The sequence below is a fragment of the Mesoplodon mirus genome (assembly GCF_964341445.2).
Source record: "Mesoplodon mirus genome assembly, chromosome: 7".
NCBI classification, from domain to species: Eukaryota; Metazoa; Chordata; class Mammalia; order Artiodactyla; family Ziphiidae; genus Mesoplodon; species Mesoplodon mirus.
The window spans coordinates 38,023,986-38,044,530 of record NC_138983.1 but is presented as its reverse complement, the minus strand read 5'-3'; the positions used below and the strand labels follow the sequence as shown (position 1 = coordinate 38,044,530).

The 20,545-nt window shown below is 37.7% G+C and overlaps 1 protein-coding gene across 1 annotated transcript in view; it reads left to right on the top strand.

The window, feature by feature from the left end:
* The window catches only part of HEPHL1 (hephaestin like 1), a gene marked incomplete at its 3' end in the record, with an annotated part of 86,668 nt that overhangs the window by 10,080 nt on the left and 56,043 nt on the right, over positions 1-20,545 (top strand). Inside the window, exons 2-6 of the mRNA XM_082628397.1 lie at positions 1,545-1,789; positions 10,959-11,171; positions 11,789-11,968; positions 16,892-17,146; positions 20,117-20,285. Coding sequence (XP_082484523.1) covers positions 1,545-1,789; positions 10,959-11,171; positions 11,789-11,968; positions 16,892-17,146; positions 20,117-20,285 — 1,062 coding nt within the window. The remainder of the gene's footprint in view (positions 1-1,544; positions 1,790-10,958; positions 11,172-11,788; positions 11,969-16,891; positions 17,147-20,116; positions 20,286-20,545) is intronic.

Here is a 20,545-nt window from a genome sequence, read left to right as displayed (position 1 = left end):
CTTCTTTGTTCACACAGCTCCCGGGGTTCAGCTTTGGATTTGGCCCCGCCTCTGCGTGTAGGTCGCCGGCGGGTGTCTGTTCTTCACTCAGACAGGACGGGGTTAAAGGAGCAGCCTCTTCGGGGACTCTGGCTCACTCAGGCCGGGGAAAGGGAGGGGCACGGATGTGGGGCGAGCCTGCGGCGGCAGAGGCCGGCATGACGTTGCACCAGCCTGAGGCGCACCAAGCGTTCTCCCAGGGAAGTTGTCCCTGGATCCCGGGACCCCGGCAGTGGCGGGCTGCACAGGCTCCCAGAAGGGAGGTGTGGAGAGTGACCTGTGCTCACACACAGGCTTCTTGTTGGTGGCAGCAGCAGCCTTAGCATCTCATGCCCATCTCTGGGGTCCGCGCTGGTAGCTGCGGCTTGCGCCTGTCTCTGGAGCTCCTTTAAGCAGCGCTCTTAATCCCCTCTCCTCACACACCAGGAAACAAAGAGGGAAGAAAAATTCTCTTGTGTCTTCGGCAGCTCCAGACTTTTTCCCGGACTCCCTCCCGTCTAGCCGTGGCGCACTAGCCCCCTACAGGCTGTGTTCACGCTGCCAACCCCACTACTCTCCCTGGGATCCGACCTCCGAAGCCCAAGCCTCAGCTCCCAGCCCCACCCACCCTGGCGGGCGAGCAGACAAGCCTCTCGGGCTGGTGAGTGCTGGTCGGCACTGATCCTCTGTGCGGGAATCTCTCCGCTTTGCCCTCCACACCCCTGTTGCTGCGCTCTCCTCCGTGGCTCCGAAGCTCTCCCCCTCTGTCACCTGCAGTCTCCGCCCGCGAAGGGTCTTCTAGTGTGTGGAAACCTTTCCTCCTTCACGGCTCCCTCCCACTGGTGCAGGTTCCGTCCCTATTCTTTTGTCTCTGTTTATTCTTTTTTCTTTTGCCCTACCCAGGTACGTGGGGAGTTTCTTGCCTTTTGGGGGGTCTGAGGTCTTCTGCCGGCGTTCAGTAGGTGTTCTGTAGGAGTTGTTCCACGTGTAGATGTATTTCTGGTGTATCTGTGGGGAAGATGGAATCTTACTCTTCCGCCATCTTCCCAATCCACCACCGTCACAGCAATCGTTTCTTTCTGTGAACAAATATATTGCTAGAAAACCTGAGCCAATATCCATTGCATCAGCCACTCAATTGGCACTTACTTAATCATATATTGCTCTGAGTAGTTACTTAATTTTTTCATTATTAGATCATAGACTCCTACTGAGAATGCAGTAAGTGCATAAATAAGTGTTTGTTGAATGAAAAGGGGCAAATGGACAGTGTGACTTTAGAATATTTTGGTTTTGTTTTCGTTTGGTTGTGAATACTATTTGTTTCTGGCTTGTCACTTAACTCTTAGGCTCCATGTCCTCACTAATAAATTGAGGATAATCTTACCAACTTTACAGAGGCTGAAGGGTTTTGGTGAACACCAAATAAGAAATCATGCTTACAAGTACTTTATGGACTATTAAGGTAAGCTATTAGGATTTCTCTTTTAATTTCAATTATAAAATATTTTCCTTCTTACTTTTAGACTTGCAACCTTATTTCTCAAAAGAGGACCCAACAGGATAGGCAGTATTTATAAAAAGGCTGTATACAGACACTACACAGATGAGACCTATTCCACGGAGATCCCCAAACCTCCCTGGCTTGGATTCTTGGGCCCTATCTTGAGAGCTGAAGTGGGTGATGTGATTGTCATCCATTTAAAGAACTTTGCTTCCCGACCCTACTCCTTGCATCCACATGGCGTTTTCTACAACAAAGATTCAGAAGGTAAATATCAATCCTATATTATTGGTGTCTTCTCTCTCCTTCTTAAGTAAGGCAACTGTCAGTTGCAGTGAAAGGGATTCTAAGAGCGCATTCTAAGATTACACATGTTCTTTTGTCTTCTCCCTGCCTCCCCCTCCCCCTTACCCCCACCCCCTTACTTCCACCCCCTTACCACCACCCCATCTCCATCTGTCCCCACCTTTTCTTTCTCTTTTTCCTTTTTCTTACCCTATTTCCTTCCTCTCTTCTTTCTCACTTTTGTTTATGTTGCTACAGAACTGAGTGTTGGCGTCCCTTGACACATGCTCCACCGTGGCCCCAGAAGCACACTAACCTTCCTGTCAATTGACTGGGCCCCATGTTGGATAAGGAGCAGAGTGCACAAATGGATTCCTGTGTCCTATCACCCATAACAGCCTCAGCTATGGGGAGGGTGTCTCAGTGCACGTGGACCTCAACTTCCCTGCTTAAGGCTACTGTCTTTGGTGCTTCCTTTCTGAAGCATCCCTGCCTTCTTTTGTTTGTTTGTTTTTAAAATTTGATTTATTTATTTGTTTGTTTATTTAGGCTGTGCTGGGTCTTCTTTGTTGCGCGCGGGCTTTCTCTAGTTGCGGCAAGCAGGGGCTACTCTTGCAGTGCGTGGGCTTCTCATTGCGGTGGCTTCTCTTGTTGTGGAGCTCAGGCTCTAGGCACATGGGCTCAGTAGTTGTGGCTTGAAGGCTCTAGAGTGCAGGCTCAGTAGTTGTGGCACACAGGCTTAGTTGCCCCGCGGCATGTTGGATCTTCCCGGACCAGGGCTCGAACCTGTGTCCCCTGCATTGGCAGGCAGATTCTTAACCACTGCGCCACCAGGGAAGTCCCCCATCCCTGTCTTCTTGTTTGTACTTAAATAGCTTCAATAACACAGTTTCCTGAGTACTCCCTAAAGTTAAATTCTTTTTAAAAGCAACATTCTTAGGCTTTTGAGATGGAAGTATTTCTCCATCTTCAGAAGTATTTTTCACATCTTTCATTTTATTCTTGCTCGTGACCAGGTGGAATGTGTCAAATGATGTTAAACCTGCTACACTACTGGCTCTGAGGAACATGCCAGGAACAGCACCATTAACTCTGATGCAGCTTACTTTACCACCAAGGACGGGCTTCTGGCTATTAAATATTGTCCTAAGGCAATGAAACTTGCCTGGCTGTTGCCATAGACAGGTCTGTCTAAGCAGCCAGAGGAGACACCTCTGATGATGGACACAAGATTAGGAGTGCCCTTTGTTCTTGGTGCTTTTCCTCAATCTGAAGTGCAGCAAACCTCTTGGTCCCAGATTTGGTTAGTTCTGAGTAGGTGAAGGTGAGCACGTAGAATTCATTACCTTCATGATACTTCCACTGAGTGCCCACCAGGTGCCAGAGACTGACTGTGGGTCCTGGGAATAGAAGATAAATGATTCATAGGCTATATTTGAAAATCAATAACTATAAGTATAAGGGTGTATTTCAGGGCTCTCAATTCTGTTCCCCTGATCTATGTGCTTACCCTTGCACAAACACCACACTGTCTTGATTACTACGAATTTATAGTAAGTTTTGAAATTGGGTAGCATAAATCCTCCAACTTTGCTCTTCTCGAGACTTAGCTACTCTAAGTCCTTTGCATTTCCATATAAATATCAGATGAACTCATTAATTTTTACCAAAAAACCCACGAAACCTCAGCCGGGTTTTGATTAGGATTGCATTGAGTTTTATCAATCAGTTGGGGGGAAATTGTCACCTGCATTTAAAAGATGAATTGCCATCTTGACAATATTGAGTCTTTCAATCGGAACATGGAATTTAGACTTCTATTGTCTCTAAACAATGTCTAGTTTTTAGTGTACAAGATTTGCATTTCTTTTGTTAAATTTATTCAGAAATATCTTATTCTTTCTGATACTGTTATAAATGGAATAGTTTTCTTAATTTTATTTTTGATTGTTTGTTACTAGTGTGTAGAAATACAATTGAGTTTTATATATTTATCTTGAATCCTACTATCTTGTTAAACTTGTTTATTAGTAGATGTTTAAAGTGTTCCTTGGAATTTTTTGAATACAGAATCATGTCACTATGAATATAACGTTTTATTTCTTCCTTACCAATGGGTATAACTTAGTTTTTTCTTTGGTTTATTGCACTGGCTAGAACTTTCAGGACAGTATTTAAGAATAGTGGCAAGAGCAAACATTCTTCCCCTATTCCCAGTCATAGGAAGAAAGCATGCAGTCTCCCTCCCATTAAGCATGATGTTAGATGTGGATTATTCTTAGAAGGAAGTTCCCGTCTATTCCTAGTTTGAGAGTTTTTAATTTGATAAGTACTGGATTTTTAAAAATTTAATCTTTATTTTATATTGGGGTGTAGTTGATTTACAATGTTATGTTTGTTTCAGGTGTGCAGCTAAGTGATTCACTTATACATACACATATATCCATTCTTTTTCAGATTCTTTTCCCATATAGGTTATTACAGAATACTGAGTAAAGTTCCCTGTACTATATAGTAGGTCCTTGTTGACTATGTATTTTATATATAGTAGTGTGTATGTGTTAATCCCAAACTCCTTATTTATCCCCCCTCCACATTTCCCCTTTGGTGACGATATGTTTGTTTTTGAAGTCTGTGAGTCTGTTTCTGTTTTGTAAATAAGTTTCAAATTTTCTACCATTTTCTTTAGATTCCACATATAAGTGAAATCTTATGATATTTGTCTTCATCTGACTTACTTCATTTAGTATGATAATCTCTAGGTCCATCCATGTTGCTGCAAATGGCATTATTTCATTCTTTTTTATGGTTGAGTAATATTCCGTTGTATATATGTACAACATCTTCTTTATCCATTCCTGTGTCTATGGACATTTAGGTTGCTTCCATGTCCTGGCTATTGTAAATAGTGCTGCAATGAACATTGGAGTGCATGTATCTTTTCAAATTATAGTTTTCTCTGGATATATGCCCAGGATTGGGATTCCTGGATCATATGGTAGCTCTATATTTAGTTTTTTTTTTTTTTTTTTTTTTCTTTTTGCGGTATGCGGGCCTCTCACTGTTGTGGCCTCCCCCGTTGCGGAGCACAGGCTCCGGACGCGCAGGCCCAGCGGCCATGGCTCACGGGCCCAGCCGCTCCGCGGCATATGGGATCCTCCCAGACCGGGGCACGAACCCGTATCCCCTGCATCGGCAGGCGGACTCTCAACCACTTGCGCCACCAGGGAGGCCCTATATTTAGTTTTTAAAGAAAACTCCATACTCTTCTCCACAGTGGCTACACCAATTTACATTGCCACCAATAGTGTAAGATGGTCCCTTTTCTCCACACCCTCTCTAGCATTTATTGTTTGTAGACGTTTTGATCATGGCCATTTTGACTGGTGTGAGGTGACACCTCACTGTAGTTTCAATTCGCATTTCTCTAATAATTAGTAATGTTGAGTATCTTTTCTTGTGTTTTTTGGCCATCCATATGTCTTCTTTGTAGAAATGTCTATTTAGATCTTCTTCCCATTCTTTGATTGGATTGTTTGGTTTTTTTGATATTGAGCTGCATAAGCTGTTTGCATATTTTGGAGATTAATCCCTTGTTGGTCTCTTCATTTGCAAATACTTTCTCCCATTCTGTGGGTTGTTTTTTTTTTGTTTTGTGTATGACTTCCTTTACTGTGCAAAACCTTTTAAGTTTCATTAGGTCCCATCTGTTTGTTTTTCATTTTATTTCCATTACTCTAGGAGGTGGGTCAAAAAAGATCTTGCTGTGATTTATGTCATAGAGTGTTTTGCCTATGTTTTCCTCTAAGAGTTTTATAGTGTCTGGCCTTACATTTAGGTCTTTGATCCATTCTCAGTTTATTTTTGTGTATGGTGTTTGGAAGTGTTCTAACTTCATTCTTTTACATGTAGCTGTCTAGTTTTCCCAGCACCACTTATTGAAGAGGCTATCTTTTCTCCATTGTTTATTCTTACCTCTTTTGTCAAAGATGACCCTAGGTGCGTGGGTTTATCTCTGGGCTTTCTATCCTGTTCCATTGATCTATATTTCTGTTTTTGTGCCAGTACCATATTGTCTTGGTTACTGTAGCTTTGTAGTATAGTCTGAAGTCAGGGAGCCTGATTCCTCCAGCTCTGTTTTTCTTTCTCAAGATTGCTTTGGCTATTCAGGGTCTTTTGTAAAGACTTTTACATAAAAATTGGAAGATTTTTTCTTCTAGTCCTGTGAAAAATGCCATTGGTAATTTGATAGAGATTGCATTGAATCTGTAGATTCCTTTAGGTAGTATAGTCATTTTCACAATTTTGATTCTTCCAATCCAAGAACATGGTATATCTTTCCATCTGTTTGTATCATCTTTGATTTCTTTCATCAGTGTCATAGTTTTCTGCATACAGGTCTTTTGCCTCCTTAGGTAGGCTTATTCCTGGTATTTTATTCTTTTTGTTGCAATGGTAAATGGGAGTGTTTCCTTAATTTCTGTTTCAGATTTTTCATCATTAGTGTATAGGAATGCAAGAGATTTCTGTGCATGAATTTTCTATCCTGCAACTTTACCAAATTCATTGATTAGCTCTAGTAGTTTTCTGGTAGCATTTTTAGGATTCTCTATGTTTAGTATCATGTCATCTGCATCAGTGACAGTTTTACTTCTTCTTTTCCAATTTGGTTTCCTTTTATATCCTTTTCTTCTCTGATTGCTGTGGCTAAAACTTCCAAAACTATGTTGAGTAACAGTGGTGAGAGTGGATATCCTTTTCTTTTCCCTGATCTTAGAGGAAATGCTTTCAGTTTTTCACCATTGAGAATGGTGTTGCCTGTGGGCTTGTCATATATGGCTTTTATTATGTTGAGGTAGGTTCCCTCTATGCTCACCCATTTATCATAAATGGGTGTTGAATTTTGTCAAAAGCTTTTTCTGCATCTTTTGAGATTATCATATGGTTTTTATCCTTCAATTGCTTACTATGGTGTATCACATTGATTGATTTGCATATATTGAAGAATCCTTGCATTCCTGGGATAAACCCCACTTGATCATGGTGTATGACCCTTTTAATGTGCTGTTGGATTCTGTTTACTAGTATTTTGTTGAGGATTTTTGCATCTATGTTCATCAATGATATTGGCCTGTAGTTTTCTTTTTTGTGACATCTTTGGTTTTGGTGTCAGGGTGATGGTGACCTCGTAGAGTGAGTTTGGGAGTGTTCCTCCCTCTGCTATATTTTGGAAGAGTCTGGAATGATTGGTGTTAGTTCTTCTCTAAATGTTTGATAGAATTCGCCTGTGAAGCCATCTGGTCCTGGGCTTTTGTTTGTTGGAAGATTTTCAATCACAGTTTCAATCTCAGTGCTTGTGATTGGTATGTTCATGTTTTCGATTTCTTCCTGGTTCAGTCTTGGAAGGCTGTACTTTTCTAAGAATTTGTCCATTTCTTCCAGGTTGTCCATTTTATTGGCATATAGTTGCTTGTAGTAGTCTCTCATGATCTTTTGTATTTCTGTAGTGTCAGTTGTTACTTCTCCTTTTTCATTTCTAATTCTGTTGATTTGAGTCTTCTCCTCTTTTTTCTTGATGAGTCTGGCTGATGGTTTATGAATTTTGTTTATCTTCTCAAAGAATTGGCTTTTAGTTTTATTGATCTTTGCTATTGTTGCCTTCATTTATTTTTCCTTTATTTCTGATCTGATTTTTATTTTCTTTCTTTTTGCTAACTTTGGGGATTTTTGTTCTTCTTTCTCTAATTGCTTTAGGTGTAAGGTTAGGCTGTTTATTTGAGATTTTTCTTTTTTCTTGAGGTAGGATTTGTATTGCTATAAACTACCCTCTTAGAACTGCTTTTGTTGCATCCCATAGGTTTTGGGTTGTCATGTTTTCATTGTCATTTTTTTCTAAGTGTTTTTTATTTCCTCTTTGACTTCTTCCATGATCTCTTGGTTGTCTAGCAGCATATTGTTTAGCCTCCATGTGTTTGCATTTTTTACAGATTTTTCCTGTAATTGATATCTAGTCTCATAGCATTGTGGTTGGAAAAGATGCTTGATGTGATTTTAATTTTCTTAAATTTACCTAGGCTTGATTTGTGACCCAAGATATGCTCTATCCTGGAGAATGTTCCATGTGCACTTGAGCAGAAAGTGTATTCTGTTGTTTTTGGATGGAAGTATTTTTCCTTTTAAATTATTGAGATTTATTTTATGTTTAGGTTACTTTCTATCCTGAAGAATGTTCCATGTGCCCTTGTAAAGAAGGTGTGTTCTGCAGTCATTGGGTGGAATATTCTATAGGTATCAGTTAGGTTGAGAAGTTTGACAGCATGGTTGAAGTCTTCTATATCCTTGCCGATTTTCTGCCCAGTTTTTCTCCTAGTTATTTAGAGAAGGGTATTGAAATCTCTAACAATTACTGTTGAGTTGTGTATTTCTCCTTTCAGTTATGTCAGTTTTTGCTTTATGTGTTTTGAGACTCTTGTTATGTATGAATACCTTTATAATTGTTTTATCTTCCTGATATATTGACTCTTTTATCATTATGAAATATCTTTGTCTCTTGTTACATTTTTTGTCTTAAAATTTAGTTTGTCGGGCTTCCCTGGTGGCGCAGTGGTTGAGAGTCCACCTGCCGATGCAGGGGACACGGGTTCGTGCCCCAGTCTGGGAAGATCCCACATGCCACAGAGTGGCTGGGCCCGTGAGCCATGGCCGCTGGGCCTACGTGTCTGGAGCCTGTGCTTCGCAAGGGGAGAGGCCAAAGCAGTGAGAGGCCTGCGTACCACAAAAAAAAAAAAAAAAAAAAAATCTAGTTTGTCTGTATTGAGAGCCACTTCAGCTCTCATGTTGTTGCTATTTGCATTCTTTTGCTTTCAGTCTATTTGTGTTTTGAATCTAAAATATAGACTGCATATAGTTGGATGTTACTTCTTTGTCCAATTTGACAATCTCTGCATATTAATTGGAGTGTTTAGACCATTCACATTTAATGTAATTATTGATTAGTTTGAGCTACACTTATCTTGCTAATTATTTTCTATATGCATTCTGTCTTTTTTATTCCCCTGTTCTTCCTTTACTGTCTTCTTTGGTGTGAAACAATGTTTTAAAATCTACTATTTATATTTCTCTGTTGATTTTTCAACTATATATTTTGAGTTCATTTCTTATTGGTTGGCCTATGGATTGTAATATGCATTTTAACATATCACAATATACGTCATATTTGTTACCTACTTAATTCTGGAAATATATAAAAGCTTTACTCCAACAGAACATCATTCTCACCCACCCCTTTCGTGCTATTATTGTTATATTGTCATTACATCTCTCCCTCTGTAAACCCAGCAATGTGATGTTATACTTGGAACTGTATATTATCTTGTGAATTTTAAAGATGTCAGGATAACAAAGGAAAAATATATTTATACAATCTTTTATATTAACTCCCATTTCTCCTATTTTTGGTGCTTTTCACTTCTTTCTGTGGATTCACATTCTCTGGTGTTATTTCCTTTTAGTATGAAAGACTCTTTTAGTATTGCTTGTAAGACAGGTGTGCTAGCAACAAACTCACTTATCTTTGCTTATCTAGAGCATCTTTATTTTGCCTTATTGTTTTGAGGGCTAGTTTTGCTGGATGTAGTATTCTTGGTTGGTATTTTTCCTCTAGCACTTTTAGTATGTCATCCCACTGTCTTCTCATATCAAATATTTAAATGGGAAGTCAACTGTTAATCAGGTTGGGGCTCCTTAGTATGTGACCATTTCTCTTTGCCTTTTTTTTCTTCCCCAACAGCTTGACAACAATATATTTGTGTATGAATTCTTTGTATGTATTCTACTTGTGCTTTGTTGTGCTCCTTTGATGTGTAAGTTAGTGTTTTCATCAAATTTGGTAAAATTTTCTGCAATTATTTCTTCACATATTTTTTTCTGCCCCCATTTCTTTCTCCTCTCCTTTGGCAGACTACATCACACACATGTTAATATACTTGATTTAGTCCCATAGTTCTCTGAGGTTCTGTTTATTTTCTTCAATCTTTTTTTTAACCCTCTCTTTTTCAGATAGGATAATTCTGTCAATGTCTCTTCAAGTTCAGTGACTCTTTTGCCATCTTGAATCTGTTGCCAAGCCACTCTAGTGAATATTTTATTTCATTTATTGTATGTTTCAATGCCAAAACTCCAAACTGGTTCTTTTTTTTAATGTATAAATTTTATCTCCTTATTGAGATTCTCTATTTGTTGAATAATTTGTCCTACTTTCCTTTAATTATTTAAACATAGTTTCTTTCAGTTGCTTGAATATATTTATAATAGCTGCTTTAAAGTCTTTATCTGCTGAATTCAACACCTAGAAGCACTAAGAGATAGTTTCTATTGGCTGCTTTTTTTTCCCTTGAGTATGGATCATACTTTCTTATTTCTTTGCATTTTTCATTTTGCTGTGGCTGTTGTTTTTCTTGTTGAAAACTGGAAATTATTGAGAATATACTGTAGCAACTTTGGATTCTGGATTTTGATCCCGCCATCATCCAAGTTTGTTTATGTTACTTGTTTTTTTGTTTAGTAACCTGTCTGGGTTAAACCCGTGAAATCTGTATTCCTTATAGTGTGTTGGCCATTAGGTTTCTGCTCTTTTTTTTCCTTGTTTTTATTTTTAAGCCTGGGTGCTGAGTGTTCACCTCTATACTTGCTTAGCTTTGAGGTCAGCAGATCTTTTTCATGAGACCCCAAATCTCTCAGGTCTCAAATTTAGGTGCTGAATGTGTAGTAAGTGCCCAAGAAGTGTTTGTTATTTCTTCTGCTGCTTCTCCTTTCCTTCTGCAGTTGATGTTAAGTGAAGTAGATTGAAGTCTTCCTGATTGGTACTGGAGGCCTGTCAGAAGGGGTCTTCATGAATATTTATTAAACATCTGGCTCTGTGCAGGACACTTCATATACACTGCCTCATGTAGTTCTTACATCTCTGTGGGGGTAGATATAAACATTCCAGCTTTACTGGTAGAAAACAAAGACAGTGAGAATTTAAGTAACTAGCCTCAAGTCCCATAGAAAATAAATTTTAATTCATGTGTGTTTGATTTCAAAGCTCTAGCTCTTTCCACTGTAGTGTGTGATCTCTGCATTTTAACTATGTTTTATATTTTCTTGGAAGGAGCCCTGTACCCAGATGGAACATATGGAACTAACAAGGATGATGACAATGTTCCTCCTGGCAAAAACTATACCTATGTCTGGTCAGTGAGAGAAGAATATGCTCCTTCCCCAGCAGATGCAAATTGCCTGACCTGGGTGTACCATTCGCACATCGATGCCCCTAAGGACATCTGCTCTGGGCTAATTGGCCCACTGCTGGTGTGCAAAGAGGGTAAGATGTCTCTTCCCCACCCCCTCTGTCCCTAAGAGCCTATTCCCAGGTGTGTTGAAAAGTGTATATAATCTTCAGGTCGTCTTGCCTACCTCCCTTCACACAGAGTGTGCCTCTTCTTCCAAACTTTCTGTAAGATTAAAGAAATTCTTCTAACATAGAAGATCCATAACAGGGACAATAATTCAAGCTTCTGCCTAAAAAAATCATAGCATTCTGAAACTTACATGCTTTTAAAAAATACACACTGACACCACACATAGGAAAGTGTAAAATGTAGTCAAATGACCAGGAATGCTTTTGCTTTATTATTTCACCCACATAATCACTTTGCTATTTTATTCCCTATTAATTGATTTAGTGTATCTGTGCTCTGTCAGTAAAATATATTTTAAGGACAGCCAGGTTTCCAAGTCTGTGGTTGTGAGGATTTCTGTTTTATGAGTTTTCTATGGTTCTATCATTTCCATCAAAGCCTTTCACTGATTTTATGTTGTGGGTTACTCTTGTACATGTAGGTCTTTCAAACTTACCTGATACCATTGGCAGGAAGAAAAGCTCATCTTGATTTAGTCCACTTTGAATTTTTTTCTTACTCTTTTGAATGTGCCTGATAGGTATCCTGCATAAATATTCAGGGACAAGGACTGATGTGGATCAAGAGTTTGTTATAATGTTTACTGTTGTGGATGAGAATCAAAGCTGGTACCTTGAGGAAAATATCAGACATTTCTGCACTGACCCTGATTCAGTTGACAAAGAAGATGCTGTTTTCCAGAAGAGTAACAAAATGCACGGTGAGTGCCTCTCATGTTATCAAGTACATACTGACTGCCTTTTGTGTATCTGGCACTACACGGGATACAGAACACACAGAAATATTAAACCTAGTTTTCCAAGATTTATAACTTTGTAATGAGAATAATAAGAAAGTGAAGAAACATAATCCCTGTCAGAACCTAAAACAAAGAAAGAGAGCAAGAGAAGAAGAAAGGAACAGAGAGGAACTACAAAAACTGACAGCAATTTACAAACGGAAATAAGCACATACTTATCAATAATAACTTTAAATGTAAATGGACTAAATTCTCCATTCAAAAGACATAAAGGGGATGAATGGGTTAAAAAAAAACAACAGCAAAAAAACCAAAACCCATCTATATACTATGTACAAGAGACACACTTTAGTTGTAAGGACACATGTAGACTGACTCTGAAGGGATGGAAAAAACTATTCCATGCAAATGGAAACCAAAAGAAAGATGGAGTAGCTACACTTATATCAAACTTTAAATTGACTTTAAAACAAAGACTATAATAAGAAGGGTGTTACATAATGGCCAATCCAACAAGAATATATAACATTTAAAATATTTGTGCACCCAACACAGAAGTGCTTAAATATATAAAGCAAATATAAACAAACATAAAGGGAGAAGTAGACAGCAATACAGTAATAGTAAAGTACTTTAATATCCCACTTATATCAATGTAGGTATCCAGAAAGAAAATCAGTTAGGAAACTTTAGCCTTAATCAATATGTTAGATCAGACAGACTTAACAGATACTTATAGAACATTCCATCCAAAAACAACAGGATACACATTCTTCTCAAGTGCACATGGGACATTTTCCAAGATAGATATGTTGGGCCATAAAACAAGTCTTAATAAATAAATTTAAGAGGATTGAAATTATATCAAGCATCTTTTCTGACCACAATGATGTGAAACTAGAAATTAATTACATGAAGAAAACTGGAAAATTCACAAACATGTGGAGATTAAACAGCATGTTACTGAACAAACATATTGAAGAAGAAATGAAAAGAGAAATTTTTAAAAAACTTGAAACAAATGAAAATAGAAATGTAATATATCAAAATTTATGGGATGCAGCAAAAGCAGTTCTAAGAGGGAAGTTCATAGTGATAAACGCCTACCTCAAGAAACAAAAAAAGCTGCAAGTATGCAACCTAACTTTACACCTCAAAGAACTAGAAAAAGAAAAAATTAAGCCCAAAGTTACTAGAAGGAAGGAAATAACAAAGATTAGAGCAGAAATAAGTGAAATAGATACTAAAAAGACAATAAAAAATCAATAAAACTAAGATCTGGTTCTTTGAGAAGATAAACAAAATTAACAAACATTTAACTAGACTCACTAAGAAAAAAACAGAAAGGCCTCAAATAAATAAAATCAGAGATGAAAGATGAGATATTATAACTGACACCACAGAAATAAGAAGGATCATAAGAGACTACTATGAACAAGTATATGCCAACAAATTAGATAACCTATAAGAAATGAATAAGAACCATACAACCTACCAAGACTGAATCAGGATGAAATAGAATCTGAACAGACTGATACTAGCAAGGAGATTGAATCAGTAATCAAAAACCTTCCAACAGGGCTTCCCTGGTGGCGAAGTGGTTGGGAGTCTGCCTGCCGATGAAGGGGACACAGGTTCCTGCCCGGTCCGGGAAGATCCCACATGTCACGGAGTGGCTAGGCCCATGATCCATGGCCGCTGAGCCTGCGTGTCCGGAGCCTGTGCTCTGCAATGGGAGAGGCCACAGCAGAGAGAGGCCCATGTACTGCAAAACAAAAACAAAAACAAAAAACAACCTTCCGACAAACAAAAGTCCAGGAAACAGATGGCTTCACTGGTTAATTCCACAATTCAAAGAAGAATTAATACCAATTCTTTTCAAAATCTTCCAAAAAATAGAAGAGGGAGAACTCTTCCAAACATGTTTTATGAAGCCAGCATTGTGCTGGTACCAAAAGTGGACAAGGATGCCACACAGAAAAAGAAAAAATACAGGCCAGTATTCCTGATGAACACAGATGCAAAAGTCCTCAACAAAATATCAGCAAGCCAAATTCAACAATACATTAAAAGGTTCATACACTGTGATTAAGTGGGATTTATTAATCCATGGGATTTTAACCATGAAAGTACAGTTCAGCTTCCACAAATCCATTAAGGTGATATACCACAGTAACAAAATGAAGGATAAAAATCATATGATCACCACAATAGACGCAGAGAAAGCATTTGACAAAATTCAACATCCATTTATAATAAAAACTCTTAACAAAGAGAGTATAAAGGGAACATACCTCAACATAATAAAGACCATATATGAAAAGCCCACAGCTAATGTTATACTCAATGGTGAAAAGCTGAAAGCTAATCCTCTAATATCAGGAACAAGAGAAGGATGTGCACTGTTGCCACTTTTATTCAACATAGCATTGGAAGTCCAAGCCAGAGCAATTAGGCAAGGAAAAGAAATAAATTCATCCAAATCCGAAAGGAAGAAGTAACAGTCATTATTTGCAGATGACATGATACTATATATAGAAAACCTTAAAGGCTCCAAAAAACTGTTAGAATGAATAAGTAAATTTAAGGGATATAAAATCAATACACAAAAATCTGTTGCAGTTCTTTACACTAATAATGAACTATCAGAAAGAGAAATTAAGAAAACAGTCTCACAACTGCCTCAAAAAGAATAAAATACCTAGGAATAAATTTAACCAAGGAGGTGAAAAAACCATATATTGAAAATTATGACATTAATAAAAAATTTAAGAAGACACAAATAAATGGAAAGATATTCTGTGTCCATGGATTGAATGAATTAATATAGTTAAAATGTTCATACTACACAAAGCAATCTATAGTCACAATGCAATCTCTATTAAAATCCCAATGGTATTTTTTACAGAAATAGAACAATCGAAAAATTTGTATGGAACCACAAAAGACCCTGAATAGCCAAAGCAATCTTGAGAAAGAACAAAGCTAGAGGCATCGTGATCCTTGATTTTAAATGATATTACAAAACCATAGTAATTAACACAGTATGATATTGGCATAAAAACAGACACAGAGATCAATGGAACAGAATAGAGAGCCCTGAAATAAACCCATGTAAGAATATACAAGCGGAAAAGGACAGTCTCTTCAATAAAGGGTGTTGGGAAAATTGAACAGCTACATACAAAAGAATGAAGGTGGACCACTGTCTTACACACATACACAAATATTAACTCAAATTGGATTAAAGACTTGAATATAAGATCTGAAATTCTAGAACTCCTAGAAGAAAACATAGGTGGTGAGCTCCTTGACATAGGTCTTGGTAATGATTTTTTTAATCTGACACCAAAAGCAAAAATAAACAAGTGGGACTACATCAAAGTAAAAACTTCTGCACAGCAAAGGAAACCATCAACGAAATGAAAAGCCAACTGACTGAATGGGAGAAAATATTTGTAAATTGTATATCTGATAAGAAACTAATATCCAAATATATAAAGAACTCATACAACTCAATAGCAAAAAGCCAAACAATCTTATTTTTTAAAAATGAGCAGAAGATCTGAATAGATATATTTCTAAAGAAGAAATAGAGATGGCCAATAGGTATGTGAAAAGATGCTCAACATCATTACTCATCAGGAAATGCAAATCAAAACCACAGTGAGAGGGGCTTCCCTGTGGTCCAGTGGTTAAGACCGAGCTCCCAATGCAGGGGGCCCGGGTTCGATCCCTGGTCAGGGAACTAGATCCCACATGCATACTGCAACTAAAAAAAAAAAAAGATCCCACACATTGCAACTAAGACCTGGCACAGCCAAATAAATAAATAAATACTAAAAACAAACAAACAAAAAACCCCACGAAATATCACCTCATACCTGTTAGAATGGCTATTATCAAAAAGAGAAGAAATAACAAGTGTAAATTGGTACAGCCACTATGAAAACCAGTATGGAGTTTCCTTAAAAAAACTAAAAAATAAGCAGTTCTGCTCCTGGGTATTTATCTGAAGAAAATGAAAACACTAATTCAAAAAGTTATATGCACCCCCCATGATCATTGCAGCATTATTTACAATAGCCAATACATGGAAACAGCCTAAGTGTCCATTGATGGATGAATGGATAAAGAAATTGTGGTATATAATAATAGAATATTATTCAGCCATAAAAAAGAATGAAGTCTCGCCATTTGCAACAGCATGGTGGACTTTTAGGGCATTATACTAAGTGAAATAAGTCAGACATGGAAGGCAAATATTGTAGGACCTCTTTTATATGTGGAATCTAAGCAAACAAACAAACAAACAAAACCCCCCAAACCAAGTTCATAGATCCAGAGAACAAATTGGTGGTTAAAGAGGCAGGGGATGGGGATGGGAGAAATGGCAAAAAAAGTAACAAGTCTCATAAGTCCCTTCTAATCCTTTTCTTCTTTCTGCATGCTTTTGTCATTTAAGTAGCTACTATGTGCCAGCTTTCCCACTGTGAGGTAAGACAGGGTTTCTAATTACAAGGAACAGATCTGGTGGGGAAGGTAAATATGTAAATAGAGATGGAGGTAAGAGGTGGCCAAGTTGTCCTAGAAGTATGAACAGTGCTTTTGTTTGCTCCTGATCTCATTGTGTTCACATAACAGCTCGAAGGCTGTTTTCATGCTGCTGATCACTTTTATTGAGTGTTTTTCTCTTGAAAAGACTAATGCTTTTCATTCCTTTCTGGGACTGTATTTTACCAAAGAAATCATGCCTTTCTGAACAAAAACATTACAAGCAATAATCTGTGCTAATTTTCAACTGTGCTAGAGCATGTTACCATTTCTACTGGATCTGCTTGCCTCTGCAGGGGAATCTCTCCCACTAGTGTTTCTGTTTTTCAGCGCTCAATGGATACCTCTTTGGAAACTTCCCCGAGCCTGATATGTGTGTTGGTGAATCGGTGTCCTGGCACCTATTTGGAATGGGGAATGAGATAGACATCCATTCCCTCTATTTTTATGGTAACACCTTCATCAGCAGAGGCCATCGGACTGATGTCGTCAACCTCTTCCCAGCCACCTTCCTGACAACAGAAATGATAGTTGAGAATCCTGGGAAGTGGATGATAACCTGCCAAGTCAGTGATCACTTTCAAGGTAAAAAGGACAGAGACCAGTGTAGAGATGCTTACAATGGTACAATTAAACCATGCAATCAATGGTGCTCATTCAGTGCCTGCTGTTGGATAGATTCTTGTACGTGTTATATTTAATTAAATATTAAACATAGGAAAAAATGTATAATGTCTATTTGGCATCTTATCAACAGGTATTTATTAATCACATCCCTATGAACCAGGTAAGAGGTGATTGAAAGAAATGATAAGACCTTCTATGAACCTGGAATCTAGTAGTTAAGTATAGTTAGACATTTACAAAATGAATAAAACTTGAGGCAGAATGATAAATGCTCTTTAAGTGCTTTATCACTTTGCTGGAGCAGAGAGGCTTCCTGAGGAGGTGGTCCCTAATCTGAGCCTAGAAAGGTTAGGAATCTGATAGATGAAGAAGGGGAAAAAGGTTTTCCTGGCAGAGGAAGCAACATGAACTGGGAAAAACACATGGGCAATTGTAAATAGAATAATAAATTTTTAGCACTGAAAAGGAATTTATAGATAATCTGGACCAATCCCCCATCCAATTCTTGAATTCTCTTTTGGACATCTCTTTTTAAAATTTTTATTTCATTTTATATTGGAGTATATTTGATTTACAATGTGTTAGTTTCAGGTGTACAGCAAAGTAAGTTATACATATTCTTATATCTATTCTTTTTCAGATTCTTTTCCTATATAGGTTATTACAGAGTATTGAGTATAGTTCCCTGTGCTATACAGTAGGTCCTTGTTGATTACCTATTTTATATATAGTAGTGTGTATATTTTAATCCCAGCCTAGTAATGTAGCAGCTTGTTTCATCTCTGGGCTGCTCTGTGAGAACATTCTTCCTTATATTGAGACACAATGCAATGATAGGTACAAAATCCTATGAAAGATGAGTGATTAACATTTGTTGACAAATACCTGTTGAATGATTTGGTTCAGGTTCCTTGGGAATAGGTCTTTACTTAGCTGGACCTTAGGCTCATGTCAGAGGAGTGATGAAGGAGAAGCCTTAGAGAGGCAGATTGGGCCCCAGGCAAGCATCTTTGAATGGCAAGACTAAGGATTGTCTAGAAGGCAAGAGTAAGTCTTTCTAGATCCTTAGGCACACTAGTGCCATGATCAGTGCAGTGGTTTAGGAAGATAAATATGATGCCTGTGTGCAGAAAGGACACAATGGAGAGACTCTGGCCACTGGATGCCAGTTAAGAAGCATTGGCAACATTAGAGTTATGACATATTAAAAGTTTGGCCTAACATAGTAAAAACAAGAATATAAAAAGAAAACGTGTCAATGGGATAAACATAGAAGAAATAATGTGTGATTCCACTTGGATACTGACTAACTACACACAGTCACTATGAGGCCAGGGATACAGCTCTTCAGGGCTGCTTTCATAACACATTTTTGTTCCCATCAACCTTAAGCAAACCTCACATTTGTCCACTGGGTTATTCCAGTTAAATTCAATTCAGCAAATGTTGAGCTGCTCAGTTAATATGTATAAGACACTCTCCTGGGAAGACAAAGATGAACAAGACAAGGTTACTATTCTTCCCTGCTCCTACCCCCAGCTTTATTGAGGTATAATTGACAAATAGGATTTGTATGTATTTAAGAGGTACAACTTGATGTTTTGCTATACTTGTAAGGTGTGATTACCTTACACTCAAGCTAATTAATATACCTATTACCTCATGTAGTTAAACATTTTTGTTGTGGTGGTGGTGAGAACACTTGAGAGCTCAAAGAATACAGAGTTTCAGTTATGCAAGATGAATGGGTTCTGGAGGTCTAATATACCCCATGGTGACTACAGTCAACAATACTGTGTGGTATACCTGAAACTCCCTAAAAGGGTAAATCGTAAGTGTTCTCCACACACGATCCCTAAATCTGAGAAGAAACTAATCAAGGCATTAGCAGCCATTTGAGATTAGTAAGATTGCTAAACGTGGCCAGTAGTTGTGGACATAAGCTGGAATACGTTACTGAAATACAATGTTTCCTAAATTGTCCATAGCCTCAGAAAAAAAATGTTTAAAATTAGAAGATACGTATAATTCAATTTTAAAATTAGTAATTACCTCTAGAGATAATGGTGTCACATTTTGATGAATATCCTTCCTATTTTCTAGACCTTAATATATAAATGCTTATGTTATATATAAAGTGAAATCAATCTATTAATAGTGCCCTGTAGCTTACTTTTCCACTTGTTAATATACCAGAAATAAATTTATATGTCAGTGAATATAGATCTACTACATCGTCGTTAATCCTTCCAGTGTCCTTTGTAAGGAGATTACAATTTACTCAACCAACAGTCTTTATTAACACTTATATTTTCCCTATTTTTTGCTAAACACTCATAAACATCAATTTATAGAAATGTTTGTACTTTGTCTGACATTTCCTTGGGAAAACTACTAGATTTAGAATTCCTTGGTTGAATAGTTTAATTTTTTTTAAGCTATGGACATATATTGCCGAATTCTCCTTTAGAAATTGTTACTCTTCATTCAGTGTGTGAGCATCCCCTTTTCCCTGTTCATCTGACAACACTGATAATTACTAGTCTTTCTAGTCTTTACCAATCTCATAAATGAACAACAGTATCACTTGATTACTATTAAGGTTGAACTTTTCTTTTTTCTTCATTTGTTCATGGGTCAGCAGTATTTCTTCTGTGAATAACCTATAAATGTCCCTTGCACATTTTCTATTGGGATATTTACTTTTTTCTTTCTTATTATCAAAGGTATTTACATATTAATCTTTTGTCATATGTGCTAAAATATCCCCCTACCCACTTTTTATTTTTTACTTTTAACTTTGTTTATGGTCCTATTTTCCATACAAAAGTTTTAAATGTTCATGAAGTCAAATCTATCATTCTTTTCCTGTATGATTTCTTTTTGGAGCATTTATACCTTGGCTCATGGATTTCCTCTCTTCTGCAGCTGGCATGCTGGGGCAATACAATGTTGGTAACTGCAAAAGTGGTATTTTTCATCCCAAGATGAAGGGTCAACAGAGGCGCTATTTTATAGCAGCTGAAAAAATTCTTTGGAATTATGGTCCTCAAGGCCATAACAAATTCAGTGGTCTTCCCCTAAATGCCTCTGGCAGGTAAGCTCTCTTTGCTGGTGTTGCTAAGCCTCTCATAAGAGAGGCATCTATTAGGCTTTTCGTTGTGATCTCATTTGTAGTCTAGGCACTGCTCTTATGAGCACATGCTGCATAGATAGCATAATGGCATCACTTAAGGAGCTCTGAGCCCTGTAATGTGTACAGCTGAGACATGGAGGAGTGTTTATTGCTTCATGATTTGCTGGCTAAATCAAAGCACTAGATTCATTGATTCATCAAACATTTTATGAGCATCTACT